The sequence below is a fragment of the Schistocerca americana genome, chromosome 8 (assembly GCF_021461395.2).
Source record: "Schistocerca americana isolate TAMUIC-IGC-003095 chromosome 8, iqSchAmer2.1, whole genome shotgun sequence".
In the NCBI taxonomy this organism is placed as follows: domain Eukaryota; kingdom Metazoa; phylum Arthropoda; class Insecta; order Orthoptera; family Acrididae; genus Schistocerca; species Schistocerca americana.
The window spans coordinates 269164678-269183719 of record NC_060126.1 but is presented as its reverse complement, the minus strand read 5'-3'; the positions used below and the strand labels follow the sequence as shown (position 1 = coordinate 269183719).

At 43.4% G+C, this 19042-nt stretch overlaps 1 protein-coding gene across 1 annotated transcript in view; it reads right to left on the bottom strand.

The window, feature by feature from the left end:
* Positions 1-14545, bottom strand: part of LOC124545288 (leucine-rich repeat extensin-like protein 3) — a 128858-nt gene extending 114313 nt beyond the window's left edge. Inside the window, exon 1 of the mRNA XM_047124174.1 lies at positions 14393-14545. Coding sequence (XP_046980130.1) covers positions 14393-14440 — 48 coding nt within the window. The 5' untranslated portion in view covers positions 14441-14545. The remainder of the gene's footprint in view (positions 1-14392) is intronic.
* Positions 14546-19042: the final 4497 nt, after the last annotated feature.

Genomic DNA, 19042 nt, shown 5'->3' with positions numbered 1-19042 from the left:
GCTATGACGTCAGAAACTCGGCACGCTCAACGCTCAACGCTCGGATGCACGGTCCGTGTGCCGACGGCTTTAGGCACCCTATACGAGAAGAGTGGGCAAGACCCAATATTGACAATGGCGTTTTTGTCACCACCAGCGCCACTCCTGCGCGACTGGCATGAAATCTGTATATACATCTTCTTTAAGATGTAGGAACACTCCTATCAACTTTCATTTATGTCGCACAACTCCTTGTTCATGTCAAGTTTTTTCTGCCAGTGTATAAGCTCAATTACTGTTATTAATCGCCCGCCGGGGTGGCCGAGAGGTCCTAGGCGCTACAGTCTGGAACCGCGAGACCACTGCGGTTGCAGGTTCGAATCGTGCCTCGGGCATGGATGTGTGTGATGTCTTTAGGTTGGTTAGGTTTACGAAGTTCTAAGTTCTAGGGGACTGATGACCTTAGAAGTTAAGTCCCATAGAGCTCAGAGCCATTTGAACTATTTGTTATTAATCAATTAAACACTCGCTCAAACATAAAACATAACAGTTCATCAGGAAGTAACAGTATCAAATCTTTGAGGTCGGTAAGGGTCGCAGCAATCTTAAATAACAGAACAGTCGAAACGAAGTATTCTATTGGCGAAGTTATCGTGCACTTATTGTGGCTACTATTCTGGTAACTCATAACATACTAATTAGTGTAGTTTACCAGTTAATAATAATATACGTACGTATGTGGCCGACCACAGATCTAAACACTACAAATTGCATTCCGTAGCTTTCATCAACTGAACCAGACAGTTAAAAGTTACGCAACAGTAGAATGAATTAATGAACAATCACGTATCTATGATAAAAGAATTCTCCAACTTGTGTTCTACCAACTTTGCTCTGAACTTCAAACGTAATATACATCCGTAGTCCGCGGACAATTGCACTGCAACTTTCCGAACGCACTGTGTAGGGCTACGAGGGAACATCAAAAAGTAAGTTACACATTATTGTGGCAGGCCAAGTAACTTTTACTGAACTCTGCACTGCCATTCAAAGTGACACAGATACATGACACTATTTTTCAGCACCAAGTCTCGGTAAACATCGGTCGAAAGTTTCTACCGATCTTTGAATTCCTCGACGACAGAAATCCAGGTGTTCTTTCAGCTTGTCGTAAAGGTGGAAATCGGGTGGTGCGAAGTCTGGACTTCCCAATTAGCACCACTCACGTTTATCCAGCCATTTCATTACTCACGAGCTTCCAGTATGCTGGAGTAGCTTGGGTCAGCAACTTCTGTTAATCAGTAGAACGAAAAACCAGTCCAAGCTGCAAATTTTTACTTTTTATTCCTTCGATGACTAGTTTCGGACCGAGACACATTTTCAAGTCATCATAAAACTAAAAAATAAACTCCTCCCGAAGAAGCCATGAAGGCCCAACGGTACCGACCGGCCGCCGTGTCATCCTCAGTCCACAGGCGTCACTGGATGCGGATATGGAGGGGCATGTGGTCAGCACACAGCTCTCCGGGCCGTATGTCAGTTTCTGAGACCGGAGCCGCTACTTCTCAATCAAGTAGCTCCTCAGTTTGCCTCACAAGGACTGAGTGCACCCCACTTGCCAACAGTGCACGGCAGACCAGATGGTCACCCATCCAAGTGCTAGCCCAGCCTGACAGAGCTTAACTTCGGTAATCTGACGGGAACCGGTGTTACCACTGTGGCAAGGGCGCTGGCTTCAAGTCATCATAACAAAGTCGAAAATGGTATTTCCGAAGATGTCAAAAATATGCAATGAACATTTATCTGCGTGCACTGTAAATTTTCATTGCAAAATTTTGACATATTCAGAAATGCCAGTTTCGACTTTGTTATGATGATTTGAAAATGGTTCAAATGGCTCTGAGCACTATGGGACTTAACATCTTAGGTCATCAGCCCCCTAGAACTTAGAACTGCCTAAACCTAACTAACCTAAGGACATCACACACATCCATGCCCGAGGCAGGATTCGAACCTGCGACCGTAGCGGTCGCGCGGTTCCAGACTGATGCGCCTAGAACCGCTCGGCCACTCCGGCCGGCCGTTTTAAAAATGGGTCTCGACACGAAACTAGTTAATGTATGAATAAAAAGTAAAAATTTGCAACTTGGACTCTTTTTCGTTCAACCATTTTATTACGCCTGTACGGGATGTTGTCTTTGGTCTGTATACCATCAGCATTTCGTGGTGAACCTGCGTGCAATTTAGACATTTTGTCCACAAGAATCGTACTGTTCCGCGTACGTTGCCTGTAGCAGCGCCATTTCAATTGCGCACTCCATTGCACCTGTAGCCCATACCGTAGCAGAACTACCGGGTGGTTGTAATTAAAGTGCAGCTGCTCACAGAGGTTCAGTGTAGGCTGTAATATTCTAGTGTGTTAATGCGGAACCGATTTATGCTGAAAAAAAGGTTCCAGTTTTGGCGCTGTACAGTATCTCGTCGACGTCTGTTTAAGCGGCGGTTAATAATAAAATCATCATTACGGCGTTCTTACTTGTTTCACCTTTTGTACCCACATCCCGTTCCCACTGCCTTAATATGGAAACATTTCTATGCGTCTTTCTTGCATTCACAATGCCAGATTTGCACCTGGTGTCCATAACTGGAACTAATGTTTTCCAGCGTAGATCGGTTCCGTGTTAACGCTCTAGAATACCTACCAAGTTTTTCTCTCATACAATAATTTCAGCGCACACTGGACCTCTGTGAGTAGCTGTACTTTGATCATAACCACCCGGTATGTCTGCAGGAAACCCGGAATGTGTATTCTCTTCTGTGCAACGCACTATTTTTTTTATGCAGCGGTCTTAACATGGAACGACTTGTGTAGTTTACTTTCTGAAGTCTCTTCGAATAGCTTGTAGGGCGTACTACCCCATTAATAGTGGCGTGACGCAGTCCTCCGTAGCCCACACGCGTCGCTGATTCTCTGGAACATTCGAAGCTGAGCGTGCCATTTTCGGTTGGAAGCATAGTCCTGTTTTTCTGCCAGTAATGACCTAGCGGTATTGTTCACAGGCGTTTGTGCAAGGAAGGACCCGCTGTTGATGTTTCGCGTGGCAGGGTCGTACACAGTCGATCCAAGCATAAAATATACGAACAGTTTGTAGATGTTTATAAAATATGAGTCTGGACGTTTTACGTCGAGTGGGAGGAAACAGTGAATGATTAATCTGTTTATTCGCGGAGGGTGCGCGTAATCGCAGATGAAATCAGTGGATAACTCAGTATCGCCGTACTTAGCCGGATGCATCCCTTGGCGGACTGTATCACTATTTGCACTATTATTAAGGTTGTTGTAAGCTTTTATTACTGTGACAGTTTAATATGGCAAAGCAGTACCGCAACGGCAAATTTCAGTGTGAAAGTGCAACTATTTTTAACTACTAGTATGAGCGTTGTTGGGTCTAGCTATTGTTAGGAAGTGTGTCTCTTATGACCTCAATAAACGAAGTAAACGGTATGAGGTGTTATCTTTTCGATGCATCCTTTTTCACTTAAAGTTGAAAACTGTTAAACTGTTTCAATTAAGATTTTGCAAAATATAGGGGGGGGGGGGGGAGAGGCTACAAGATCTTCCTTTATTATTCTACGAATGCGGAAGCTGCGTTCTGTATACAGAATTTAACTACTGGCCGCCTTATGGAAATTTTAAATGTCGCTGTCACCAGAGAGCATGGCTATTGTATATGTCACTCTGTAGGCACGAGAACGGTGCTTGTCTGTACATACGATTTACTTATGTTACAAGTATGACTTCGAAGCTGACGTTTCCTTTCGTAGGTAACTGACAATTGACAAACTGTCCTCTTATCTCTTATCTTAGACACTGTTCCGTATATCTTGATCTCAAGAAGTCCAGTAACGGCCGGAACTAGTTATCAGATTTTTTGTGTACGATCTTGGCTGGTAAGGGTTTCATTAAGAAAAAATCAACATTCATTCAAATAAGACAAATTTTATCGAACATCTTGCTTGTTTAGGCAGTTATCAGCGCATATATATATAAAATGTAGGAAATGTATAACATGAATGCTGAGTTATTGGTTGAAATGACTCTGAGCACTATGGGACTTAACAGCTATGGTCATCAGTCCCCTAGAACTTAGAACTACTTAAACCTAACTAACCTAAGGACAGCACACAAAACCCAGTCATCATGCTGACTTATTGACCGGACTATGGTCACGGTAGTCAAATCTGCAATTGTAATGCCAACATTACATAGCATACATTTTTCGAAAATTTAATTATGCTCCTTGGATTTCGAAAAACGTATGCTATGTAATGTTGGTTTTATAATTGTTGGAGTGAAACTGGTCTGTAAATAAATTGCATTAGAGTCAGTTCTTGTGTTATGCATTTCCTACATTACAAACTAAAACGTCTGAAAAGTTCTCCGCTTCGTAGCGGGATATTTGCTCCTATATCATAAGGTTTTTCTGACGGCGTTGCATCCCTATATACAGCTGTGATAGGTCGTTTCAAAAAGATTATTCCTTCACATTACTGTTTCTCCTATATGAACGAAAGTAGAAACTTGGGCTGAATGCTCTCTTACGTATCGAAACTTGATGCCACAAGCTACGGTTTATGTGGTTGCTGGTGGAGATCTACTCTATTTGAGGCAGCAGCCTCGCTGCCATGTCGTTCATTACCCAACATGTATCAGAGCGGGAGAGTGGTAACACAGCAACAACAGGCGTTATGGGTTCTTCGTTTCAACAGGTGCGGTTCAGTTGCAATGTGCGGTGTGGCTTTTGGCGAGAGTACCGCACAGCACCTCCTTGGGCCTCAAGTGTCTCCCATTATACCATTGACTTCCCCATCTTATAGAACGGTTCCTCCTGCCTTTGCTTCTTTTTCTTTTGGACTGACGCTTGTGAAACGTTCAGTCTGCATGCCTCCCATTCCAACAACTTTAAGCGAACTGCGACACCCCGCATTGCGACAGAAGTTAGTGAAGTAACTCCTGTCATTCTCGCAAAAGTGTGGGAGGAGTTTGACTGTCGTCTGGAAGTTTTCCACGGCTCCGGTGTGGAGGGCACACTGAATATTTATTAAAGGTAAATGGCAGCTTCGATCCTAAGCATAATTACAAATACAGTCGTGTGCAAAACATAAGGAAGAAAGTAACTTCCGTATGATATGTCACTGCCATGCAACACAGCTCGATGAAACCTGGACCGTACATAGAAAGAACTCTAAAGCATTATGCAGAAAGTAACTATAAGAAATATGCAATGACCCCAGCAAAAATGACACTTTTATTCGAAGGCAATGACTGTCCCTAAGACACCGCGATCCATGATGGCCGCTTGGCATTAAAAAGGCGCAACTTCGTCCTTATTCCGCTGTGTGATCATCGTGGACGGCAGTGCATGCTCTGTAATGCGCTCTCGTGCTGGCCACAAGGTTGGTTAAGTTCATGTGGCGGGTAGTTCCATTCCTCCACGACCGTGGTTGTCAGCTGCTGAACGGTCGTTGGAACATGTGGGCGCGCTTGAATACGTCTCCCAAAGCATCCCACTCGTGTTCGATTTAAATCGGACCCGGAGCAACGGGGATGTCAGTCCATTCGCCGAATATCCTCTCATTCTGAGAGCTCCTCCACTAGTGCATTTCGAAGAGGTCGCTTATTGTCATCCATAAAATAAAGTAGGGGCCGAATATACTGCTGAAAAGACGAACATGGGCTAGGACTACAGTGTCACAGTAACGTCCACTGGTGAATGTACCGTGTTCAGTGGTTTGATAGTAAAAAAAAAAAAAAAAAAAGGTTCAAATGGCTCTAAGCACTTTGGGACTTAACATCTGAGGTCATCAGTTCCCTAGACTTAGAACTACGTAAATGTAACTAACCTACGGACGTCACACACAGCCATGCCCGAAGCAGGATTCGAACCGGCGACCGTAGCAGCAGCGCAGTTCCGGACTGAAGCGCCTAGAACCACTCGGCCACCGCGGCTGGTAGGAATGGAGGAAATAGACGCCCTAGCATAACGACTCCTTACCGATCTTGCGGCCAGAAAGAGATCATGTTGCACAGCGTGTGTCCGTGGTGATCACATACCCTTTTAAGAACCATGTCCCGCCTGTTGTAATAGCCAGAGGACCATCATGAATCGCGGTGATTTTACACTACTGGCCTTTAAAATTGCTACACTACGAAGATGACGTGCTATAGACACGAAATTTAACCGACAGCAAGAAGATGCTGTGATACAGAAATGATTAGCTTTTCAGAGCATTCACACAAGGTTGGCGCCGGTGGCGACACCTACAACGTGCTAACATAAGGAAAGTTTCCAACCGATTTCTCATACACAAACAGCAGTTGACCGGCGTTACCGGGTGAAACGTTGTTGTGATGTCTCGTGTAAGGAGCAGAAATGCGTTCCATCACGTTTCCGACTTTGATAAAGGTCGGATTGTAGCCTATCGCGATTGCGGTTTATCGTATCGCGACGTTGCTGCTCGCGTTGGTCGAGATCCAATGACTGTAAGCAGAATATGGAATCGGTGGGTTCAGGAGGGTAATACGGAACGCCGTGCTGGATCCCAACGGCCTCGTTTCACTAGCAGTCGAGATGACAGGCATCTTATCCGCATGGCTGCAACGGATCGTGCAGCCACGTCTCGATCCCTGAGTCAACGGATGGGGACGTTTGCAAGACAACAACCAGCTGCACGAGCAGTTCGACGACGTTTGCAGCAGCACGGACTATCAGCTCGGAGGCCATGGCTGCGGTTACCTTTGACGCTGCATCACAGACAGGATCGCCTGCGATGGTGTACTCAACGAGGAACGTGGGTGCACGAATGGGAAAACGTCATTTTTTTTCGGATAAATCTAGGTTCTGATGGTCGCATCCGTGTTTGGCGACATCGCGGTGAACGCACATTGGAAGCGTGTATTCGTCATCGCCATACTGGCGTATCACACTGCGTGATGGTATGGGGTGCCATTGGTTACACGTCTCGGTCACCTCTTTTTTGCATCGACGGCACTTTGAACAGTGGACGTTATATTTCAGATGTGTTACGACCCGCACGACTGCATGTTGCAGGTCCTGTACGGGCCTTTCTGGATACAGAAAATGTTCGACTGCTGCCCTGGCCAGTACATTCTCGAGATCTCTCACCAATTGAAAACGTCTGGTGAATGGTGGTCGAGCAACTGGCTCGTCACAATACGCCAATCACCACTCTTGATGAACTGTGGTATCATGTTGAAGCTGCATGGGCAGCTGTACCTGTACACGCTATCCAAGCTGTGTTTGACTCAATGCCCAGGCGTACCAAGGCCGTTATTACGGCCAGAGGTGGTTGTTGTGGGTACTTATTTCTCAGGCTCTATGCACCCAAATTGCGTGAAAATGTAATCACATGTCAGTTCTAGTACAATATATTTGTCCAATGAATACCCGTTTATCATCTGCATTTCTTCTTGGTGCAGCAATTTTAATGGCCAGTAGTGTAGTATTACTGTCTTCAAATAAAAGTGCCATTTCTGTTCGTCTCATTGCGCAGCTGTTTCAACTACCTTCTGTATCACACTGTGGCATTATTTTCAAGATTTGTCTTTCGCGCGGTCTGAGGCGTCTTGTCACGGTTCGGGCGGCTGCCCCCGTCAGAAGTTCGAGTCCTCTTTCGGGCGTGGGTGTGTGTGTGTGTTGTCCATAGCGTAAGTTAGTTCAAGTTAGGTTAAGTAGCGTGTAAGCTTAGGGACCGATGACCTCAGCAGTTTGGTCCCATAAGACCTTACCACAAATTTCCAAATTTATCTTTCTTTGTTATTTATCAGTGACACATCATGCGGGAGATACTTCCGTCCTCAAGTACTGCACACCAGTGTAAAACCTCTTAGTTGTATGTGCAAATATTTAGAAGATGTGCTATTGTTAAGCTTGATGGTCTTTTCGAAGATAAAAAGTTTGTACTTCTACGCGTAAGTTGAAATTCACCGCAAGTTCCTATCGACATACTATTGGAGGTCCTGATGCTGTGAAACAGAATGAACGTTTTTAGAACGTCCTGCACATATACATCGACATCTGCACTCATCGAATCACTGTCGGGTGTGGGACAGATGTTTCGTTTTATATCGAAGAATAGTTTAGGGTTTCTTCCCTTTCATTCGCGGATAGAGGGCAGGAAGAAAGATTATTTGTATTTTATCTGCACGAGCCTTAAGGCTGACGACTATTTGCTGTTTGTGTCATGAAATACAGTTTTTGTAATTTTCTTTAACGTAAAAGTAGCGGTCCTATTCCTTGACGCATAGCCGAAGCTACCTTCGTTTCTGTTGATGTCTCGCTTTTTAAAAGGACGTACTTGTTTCTTATACCTAGTAATCACTTGGTTATTCCACAAAGGAATCAAAGACATCAGACATTAGCTGCCAGTGAGCATTGATTTTTGTCAAGGCGGCAAGTTGAAAATCTGTGCCGGACCGGGATTCGAATTCCGGTCTCCTGCTTACTATGCAGATGCTCCGACCACTACGCCATCTGGACGCAGTGGTCTTCACAACCGCACAGGCTACCTCAGTACGACTGCTGTCAGACCGAAATTCTCAACTTTTACCACACACTACTGATATAGTCCCCCGCCCATTAGCGTCATTACTCGCGGCATCTCCCCGGTTCTGCTGAGTTCGAGTTTGGTGTGCATTTGCACTGAAGGGATCATGTGGTGTCTATTCTTTCGGGCAAGTCTTGATTAGTAGGGGCTGCCGATAGAACAGGCACCACCTATACAAAGTCATTTGTTCCCATATTCAGTAAGCATGATTTTCTTTACTGGGTGATGGCGTCGTACTTAATCGATGATTTTCTGCTTGTCGACATTACGATATTAACCTGAACTCCGCTGTCCACAGCCTTCTGGGTTCCGTAATCTAAACGAGCAAGCTGAGAGTTTCACGCGATAGGTGTTTTGCAGCAAATTGCAGTCACTAAGGTAAGTGCCACTACTGATCCTTCCACGAACAGTACCTCTACTTGTGATAGCGACGCTTCAGCCGAAGATGACGACTGTAATAAAACAATGAATTCTTAACAGACTAAGCAGGATTCAAATCCAGGCTTGGTCACTTTTGTTTAGGATTACTACAGTTCTTTAGTTTAAATTTCCAGTTCCTGTTAGCGCTGGGTGAATGTACAGGGATTGGTCAAAAATGACGGAACACCGCGAGAAATGCATGCTTGAACTTAAATGCAGGTACTATCTAAGTCTGCAGGTTGCCCTGGAGTATATGACCACTAACGGCACCTGTGCCATGTCCTCAATACGTTGCAAGTGTCGGCCGTGGTCAGAACAGCGTTCTGTGTAGCTGTGAGTGCGTTATGCCGGAGCTAAGTGAATTCAAACATGGGCAAATTGTTGGTTATCGTATGGTGGGTCTTTCCGTAACCAAGCGAGACGAAATGTTTGGTGTTTCAAGAGATACCGCACCGAAGATTTGCACTGCATACAAGGAAAACCGAAAAAAATCAGCTGTTAGTTCACGACGCGAACGAAACTGTGTGTTGAGTGATCGTGACAGACGATGTTGAAGCGTTGTTTTTATAACGAAAAATAAGAGGACGGCAAGCTCCTGCAGAACGGAATGCCGCATTGCCGTACCCGAAGGGAGCTCCATGGCGAGTGAAAAGCAGGGCGAGCTGGAACTCTAAAACCACGCATCAGTGATGCATGTGTCTCTAATAGCAGGAAAATATGATACCGAAGCCATAACACCTAATGTAAATGTCGTGTGACTAGGGCCTCCCGTCGGGTAGACCCTTCGCCGGGTGCAAGTCTTCGATTTGACGCCACTTCTAAGCTTGCTCGTCGATGGGATGAAATGATGATGATTAGGACAACACAACACCGTGTCCCTGACCGGAGAAAATCTCCGACCTAGCCGGGAATCGAACCTGGACCCTTAGGATTGACATTCTGTCGCGCTGACCACTTTTTTTTTTTAATTTCAATTTGTTCGCTTTTGTTCGTTGCATCCGCTGGGGCCGGACGTCGTAAGACATCCGTTTAATTTCGTTGTTGATCGATTAACTCAGTTTTTTTATTACAGAGGGGAGCTAACCCTCTGACCGAACACGCTGAGCTACCGTGCCGGCACCACTCAGCTACCGGTGGGCGGACAACCATAACGCCTGAAGATGGAGAAATGGAAGAATGTCATGTGGTAGGATGAGTCTTGTTTCACACTGATTCCAACTTCTGGCAGAGATTACTACCCTAGAGTGGAACATGGCGGTGAGTCGGTGAGGTATTCCTTGGGTTCCCTGGGAACTTTGCAATATCGCATTACTGTGAAGTATTATGTGACTATAAGGCTGATCAGGTACATCGTAAGTTGTTCGTTCCCCAAAAGGTGATGGTGTATTCCAAACCGACACGGCCCCTGTTCACGCACCTCCAATCGTCCAGGACTGGTTTCGTGAACACGAGGATGAGTTGTCGCATCTCCTCTGTCCATCAAAGTCACCAGATCTAAATATTATTGAATCTTAGGGGCCTGCTTTGGAGAGAAGACTGAGCGATAGCTATCCACCTCCATCGTCGTTATCTGAACTTGCCACTGTTGTCGAGGAATAAAGGTACAAAATTACCTTCAAAACCATACGTGATCTGTATTTGTCCATTTCGTGACTACTGGGAGCTGTTTTGAATGCCAACAAGTTCTATACACAGCATAGAAGCTTTTAGAGCGCACGCATGTGTGTGTTATGTTGAAAGATATTATTATTTTTTTCTTTCTTCATTTTTTTCTTTGTGTACCTCTTTTGTTTAAAAATGTGTGTTCCAACCGTATATTAAAAAGTGTTATAAAAGTTATTAGGAAGGACACCGTTATTCATAGATTTACATCGATGATACGCGTCTGTTCATCATTTCGCCCGCGGCGAGAATCCTGCATCAGGAGGTTCGAAGCAGAGAAGAGCAATTTGCACGAGCAGCGGAGGGGCGATCATGTGTCTGCATTTTCATAATCAGCGCTACGCACGGTGGAACTAATGCGAAGCGGTACGTAACTCAAAAATCTGAGTATTGATCTTAGATGTATTGACATTGAAAGTCTGTTGATATTAGTAGCAGTTAGAGTTCACCCAGGATATGTGTACAGATTTATAAATTACCGTCTAATTTCTTTCAATTATTCCTTCCAATAATTTTTTTAATTATTCAAGCAGCAATTATTAATCAGTTTCTGTTATTTTGTCCCCCCCCCCCCCACTCATATGCCACTATTCAGTTTGTATGTGTGTGTGTTTGTGTGTGTGTTCATGTTTCTAAAAGACAAAAAAATTACATATTTACATTGGCTATCATAGCCATTTCAGGACTTTTGTTGGGACAATAAGTATGTGAAAGACTTCTTCTGCCACATCACTGTGACCGACGTGACTGTGACATCATCCCATACTCGAGTACTGCTCTACTCAAAGCCAGTAACACACCCAAAGTGCGTCCGTCATTATACCTCATCGCTTTTGAGTGTGTTTGTGTAGCTCAGTTACGGCCAAGTACGTGTAACACAGTATCTCAGAAGTACTCCATGCACAGGACTTCCCACTGACTGCAGACTTAAGGTTTTGATGTGAGCGAGTGGATTCTTGAAATACCACCATCGCTTAGAGTCAACCGTTGCGACAAATAAAGTGCCTACGACAGGGTGCAAAACTGTGTCAGAGTAGTTCGATAAAGAGCAGACACACATTAGTTTAATTGAGGCGAATAAGGAAAATACTTCCTGGAAGTCTTACAAGAAGATGAAATTTCTGAGCAGCCTGTGTTCATAATACACTGCCACAGAATTTTAGAGTAATTAATACTTAACTATACTATAATTTAGTAAGATATTATATATTATCATGCATTTATGAACGTTAGAATTCAAGCGGAGTTTAATATCAGGCAATCGACGTCGAAAGTCGGGCTGGATCTGCGTATCAGGATTTCAGTCCATTTGTCAGTTATGTCCAAAGGACGAGTGAGGAGAGAAACACGGTGCAGTCCTCATCGCTGAAAAATATCCCAAAACAAAATTTGCAAATTCGGTTTGGATTTTGCTATTACCGTATACGACAGCGTTTTGCTCAACAATCAAGTGAGCAGATGATTTCGTTCTCTTGACTGATTTTCCTATATATGTAATCCTTACTGCAATTCCCTGAGAACTCAATAAAATTTTTGTCTCAGCTGCCGACTTACATACGATGAAAGTTCCTTCGCCTTTCGGTCTTCGAAACCGATTCGACCGTGCTTAATGCACTCGCGTCTCCGAGACTTTACGCAATTTGTTGGTGACACGGGATAAGAAGAAACACGTAATATTTTAAAATTACTTCATGCTCCTTGTCGTATTTATCAGAGATATATGCCATGTACGCCTATCACTTAAAATAGTTTCGTTTTTCTCTTGCTAAAACCTTGTTACACAAGAAAACAATGATAATGGACGTTCGCCGCTTAACAAATAAGCGCATTGTGCTACTAGCAGGTGTCGTTCTCCTTGAAGTATACTGACTCTTCTAGACAAATCTTTGCATTTAATAACGCTTAACAACATTAGCTGCGAATGATGGAATAGCTATACATACAAATGTGAGCCAAATTGTTAGACAATGATTAGTTCTGACCCTGAGATAAATATATTGAATTACAACGACTTGTCGAAAACACCTCCTCTTTTTTTAAAAATTGACGTAATGCAAAAGGGAACTTTGCAATCTCTTAAATCAATTTTAAATTTTTATGTAACTGTTTATTACGTCCAAGATCGCTAAAAAATTACAATTTTCGCATTACTGGTTTCAGCACTAGCGTTTCGCGGCAAAAATGTCGAAAAAATAGATTTGGACAATTATATGCTGAAGAAGGGAATGCACTTTATTGCCTTGGGTTTGACCCTTAGTACATTAATGAGCTGAAAACAAATTGTATGGCTTTTTCAAAAGGTGCGAGACAAATAACAGCGTACTAGGGCATTACTGAAGGAAGAGTCAAGAAGTAAAATGTTATGGAGCAGGGACCACAAGTAAAAAGTACAAGGGAAACTAAGGAGTTCAAAGAGTTGAAATAAAATATCTTACAATGTTAAGGAATATATGAGAATAGAAAAACACAATCCGAGAAATGCCTTAGATATACAACAAAAATAGCGTCTTCTGAAGACTGTTTACGACTGCTTTATTTCTCTTCACTAATGTAAGAAATTTCATCAAAACTCGACGGTAAGTATTAGCTGAAGGGAGAAAAGAAACGTCGAGTACCCGAAAACCATATTTATCGATGCAGTACAACACGCAAATTTTCCAAGGACGTTATTGGGGTTTTCATTATGTACTGTCATTCGCCGCCTAGTGTACGCCTCTCAGCCTAATGGCATTTCGGCAGCTTTAGTTTAGGGTGCATCAAGTGGAGTTGTTCATTTTACATCATTGCTGATGAGAGCGCGTAGAGTGCAGTACCATGTTTGTGGTTTTGCCTATGACAGTGAAGGAGGAGGAGTGTTTAAGCAGTATCGACGCATGGTACACTGTTCCGAATAGCATCAAGAGGCCCTCCGGGTTGACCATCTTTATCCGTCTGATGGATCACCATCATCAGTGTCACATGTGCTCACTTCGTGAGACTCTAGGAGATATTTAGAATTTACCCGGAAGATCTGCACCCAAACTGATGACTGAGTTTACGGTATCATCTCGCCTCTCCCAACCGGCCATCTACTGACAGGCAAAGCACGACAGCAGCCTTAACCAACAATCCTTGTGCTAAGTTTTTACAGGATAAGCGTCTGACACCACTTCAGCAAGTCACTAGACATATGTGTTGCCATCCTCTATTCATGAGACATATCTTAACGTTGTAAAAACTATGTGCGTCCAAACTAAACTGGAGGCTAGAAAGACTATCTCTTTGGTAAACATTTTCTTCTATAGACAAGATACAGCTTTCTGGTCGACTAACAATTAAATGGCACAAGTTCCTATCATCAAAAAGGTAAGCATATAGATTGTCTAATGAATACATTTCATTACTGATGCCTGAAAATTATTTTTATTAAAAATGAAACTCCTCCAACTGTGCTTAAGATTTCATATATCGGTACGGTGTGACTGGTTCATGTTCTCACTAGCGTGTCTGTCTAAATTTTTGCCCTGTGTTAGAGACAGTTGCCGGTTCTTATGCCGCATGGGAACTTCCAATGTGTCAGGATGTTTTCTATCATTTCGGGTCAGATAAGTACGAGAATAACAGTCGTAATACATGTGGAATTTACCCGCGTAGTCTTTCTGTTCACAAATGAGACGTTGTTCCCGAGTTGGGAGAGTGAATGAATGGACATCCTTTGGCTTACCATCGCGTGCAGGAGCAGCAGCAATACCAGAACGCTGTGCGGTCTCATCTCGGAGAGGCGCTGGCGTGCTCGTCGTGGCGCTATCGTGAAGCGACTGCCGGCGTCTCCGCGGCGTCCGTCCGAAGTCCCGCGGCTGCGGTGCAGGGGGCGGAGGTGGAGGCGGTTCCCCTACTACGGGGAGGGGGCCTTCGCCGCCGCCGCCGCCGCCGCCTCCGCGACCTGTGCCACACGCCGCGAGCCACGCGCTCCCAGTTCGCGTCGTATTTCTCAGCTGACTGCCTTCTGAGAATTCCTTGCGCCTCGTACCTGAATCTCATTAGAAGCTACAATTGATGATGCAGTCGAGTGAGTGAAACGCAGACGGACTCTTACAAGGCTGCTTAAACACTAAACAGGGTTCGTCGCCCAACCGTACGTTGAAGTCTTCAACGTATCTCACCGGCGCCCTACGATGTCTGTGCACTGGCCGTTAACATGTATGTATATCACCGGTGCTGACGCCTGTGCTGTGCGTATAGAGCCAAGCTAAGAGTACTTCGTGATGTAAATCACGTGTCCGTGTTTCTTCCTCAATGTAACCACTTTATAAGTCTGCTTGTCTTTAGAGTTCTAACGTGTCCACGTATAAGACTGACTGTTTAGATTAAAGTTGTACCAGCTTCCTGCTGCAGTTAAGAAATACTAAGAAAAAATAGTGACGGAAAAGGTACCTAACACTTTCACTTACTGGGTCACAGCCTTACGCGACACCAAAACACACGTTTTATCTTAAAAGTGAAAGTATCCAACAACATAGGTATCTCTTTAGCGGACAATAAATGTGCTCGAACGGTGTACATCGGTAGTTAGTGAGATGTTCTGCGAGTATGGTAAATTTTTGTTGTTTTCAGAGGATTTACGTGGAATCGGTGTGGCCGAGCGGTTCTAGGCGCTACGGTCACAGTTTCGAATCCTGCCTTGGGCATGGAGTGTGTGCTGTCCTTAGGTTAGCTAGGTTTCAGTAGTTCTAAGTTCTAGAGGACTGATAACATTAGAAGTTAAGTCCCATAGTGCTCAGAGCCATTTGAACTATTTTTTTACGTGGAATGCCTAGTTGCTGGAAGATGCCATTATAATTTGTCATCGTCCAAAATAGTGGAAACTCAAATAACTATGCTCTGCAGCAACTATGAAGATACGTGACTGCGTGGATACATTTTATTCACATTAACGGTTATTCGAAAGGCACAGCACAGTAATGTGCAACTACTGATCGTTTCGTGTCAGATGTTCTGAGGCTGAAGAAGCCACACTCAGTAATTCGAGTTCTTGTGAGGATAAAGGACACACTGTGCAGAGTTTCACCATGGAGGTAAATCGGCGTATTCAGCTGATGTTATAATTAAAGCTCAGCACATTATTGAGAGTTAACATACTTCAGATCATATTAAAACTAAAATAATTCATTCGAATCGAACAGCGCTGTTTTTCATTCCCCGTAGACAAAGTATTATTTGGTGGGATGGAAATGTCGTCACACTATCATCGAATGTTGATATTGATAGCACTTTACTCAAGATCCCATGATCTCAGTTAGTAATATATGTCATTACAATAAAAGCAGACTTCAGTTTATTCATAACCATCAACATTATATAGCTCCTCCTTACACAAATTTTCATGATAAAATTTATTTCTGTTCAAAAATCGTCTTTGTTTTTTTTTTGTTTCTTTCGATATCGTTTCCTCACTTTTTTCCTTATAATACTTTCTCTTTGATGTTGCAAGACCCCCTCGTCTGTTGGCTGATGTGCAGTCCCAGTCGAGGCAAACACACGTTCACCGACTACATCTGGTTCGAAGGGATAATGTCCAATTACCTTAAACTGATTCTGGACACTCCACTTCCAAACCAGTGCGGTTTTTTCTTAGTGATTCGAGTGAACTACTGGATTCGTATTACTCTCTGAAGATGATCAATAACAGTTGAAACCGGTAATATGACAGTTGAAACCGTTAATTTCTGAACGAAACTGTGTTTCATTGTGCCGAAAAATAAACTACTTATAAAACAAGAATTTGAACAATCACTCAAGGCTCCAAGGCAGCCGAAAAGTAGTCATTCCCAGGAAGTTATATCCAAGTGGTTTTTAAATTTATTCGTTGAAAGTAACTGTAATCGACAAAATACAGAATATCTAGGCCCAAGCGTGTCATTCTGGATGAGATATCAATAGTCTAAATATGACAGTGTACTTCATTATTTTCGTAGTATTTCAAAGTTTGTACACTGTAACAAAGCTCAAAATGCGAGGAAAACAGAAACCGATAATCGTCTAGAAGGTACAAAAAATTTAAAAAAATAAAAAAAGGTTAAAAAAGCCGATGAACTCGCTATTAGACGGATATGGACGCACACCTTCGAGACGACAGACGAACGCGTGCACGCGTCGACTATCCACTGCTCTCAGTAGTGTTCAAAACTGTGAAGTGGAGGTTGTAAAAGAAGAGGAAAAAAGTGTAATGCATTTCCTGATAGCGGAAAGAGTGTGGAGAATGGAAATTCAATGAAGAATGACATAAGTGTGCGAAGAGCACTGCATGTCAGTACCAAGTGTCAAGGCGTACAGACTGAAACACTACACCTCGTTCCCGATACTATTGTCTAGCAGGTGGATGCCATCGTTATTCAAGACCGGCGAGTTACGGCAGTAGCAGCTGTCACAGACGTCGGATTGAGTGTTGGAATGGCAACTGACGTGCTGCGCCACTCTTCAGTGAATCTCCATACCCTGCACTCAGGCGCTACCAGGAAACGCACTACTCGCTATTGTTCTTCCTTTAAGGATTTTATTTCTCTGCTTTCAGAAGGGCTGAGTGCGGTGGAGGTTCGACACGTGAGCTGCTCGCTGTTTCTTCACGTGAGTGCGCACCCTCGTCCCTCTAACGGCGAGTTTGGGAGCTCAGTAGACTTATAGGGACATCATCTCCTTCTGCAGACAATGACAGTGTGATAAGCTCAGTCGTTTTCATTTCTTTTTGAGTGCACATTATATATTAAATTGCAGTTGTGACTGCATAACAATCTATAAAGTAGTTTCAGCTAAAATAATTCGCGTTAATAGTAGAATGTGTAAGACAGTCATTCTACATGACATTAACGAATGGAAGTATCCAATATAAAGCAACTTTCTGACACTTTGGACACAAAAGTTGACATTCACGTGCAAGGCAAAATTTCCTGGACTGGAGACCGCAATAAAATCTATAACAGGTTGGTTACAAATCGAATATATCAGAACACGTAATCAGAAATATTAACATTCAGGTTTACATACATTCTTATCCCTTCACTTGCCGTACTTTTGATGTGGAAGCTACATTTTGGCTTATAAGAAAGTGAGCGAGTTAAGTTGTATGTTTTGTATGTTAAATTTGGACAGAAAAACCAGTGAAAAATTTGAGAAAAAATCAGATTCCGAGTTAACGTTTTTAATAAGTGTCTCCTAAAAGATTGTCACTGTTGGATTACTATTTGGTCAGCACATGCAAAGCGGGAATCGAGGATAATTTAAGGGCCCGTGACGCTTCCCATCGCACAGTAAGTGGTGTAAAAAGATAGTAAAATCCTACAATAAATTTGGAGAAATCTAGACTTAGAATATTGTTGGAAGTACAAGTGTTGTGAACTTCACTATAATATTCGTACATTAGAAACACGGATTGGGAGACGCTCTCGATAATTCAAATAAGGTTAAAGGTCTATGTTTCACCTCGTTGACTGCAACTCACTCTGTAACGCAGGTTTGTGCGGTGGTACTCGGTTTAAAAAAGCAATACGAAATGTAACAGTGTACTATAGGGTGTATCTAGAAGAATCATCTGATTTGGCACGTCTATATTTCTGAAACTAATAAACATATAGAACGAATTTTGGTTTTTGATGAACGGGAAATTCAAAACTGTTTTGTACCTTTCCATAGGTGTTCTACAGGGTGTTACAAAAAGGTACAGTCATAGTTTCAGGAAACATTCCTCACACACAAAGAAAGAAAATATGTTATGTGGACATGTGTCCGGAAACGCTTACTTTCCATGTTAGAGCTCATTTTATTACTTCTCTTCAAATCACATTAATCATGGAATGGAAACACACAGCAACAGAACGCACCAGCGTGACTTCAAACACTTTGTTACAGGAAATGTTCAAAATGTCCTCCGTTAGCGAGGATACATGCATCCACCCTCCGTCGCATGGAATCCCTGATGCGCTGATGGAGCTCTGGAGAATGGCGTATTGTACCACAGCCGTCCACAATACGAGCACGAAGAGTCTCTACAATTGGTACCGGGGTTGCGTAGACAAGAGCTTTCAAATGCTCCCATAAATGAAAGTCAAGAGGGTTGAGGTCAGGAGAGCGTGGAGGCCATGGAATTGGTCCGCCTCTACCAATCCATCGGTCACCGAATCTGTTGTTGAGAAGCGTACGAACACTTCGACTGAAATGTACAGGAGCTCCATCGTGCATGAACCACATGTTGTGTCGTACTTGTAAAGGCACATGTTCTAGCAGCACAGGTAGAGTATCCCGTATGAAATGATGCTAACGTGCTCCATTGAGCGTAGGTGGAAGAACATGGGGCCCAATGAAGACATCACCAACAATGCCT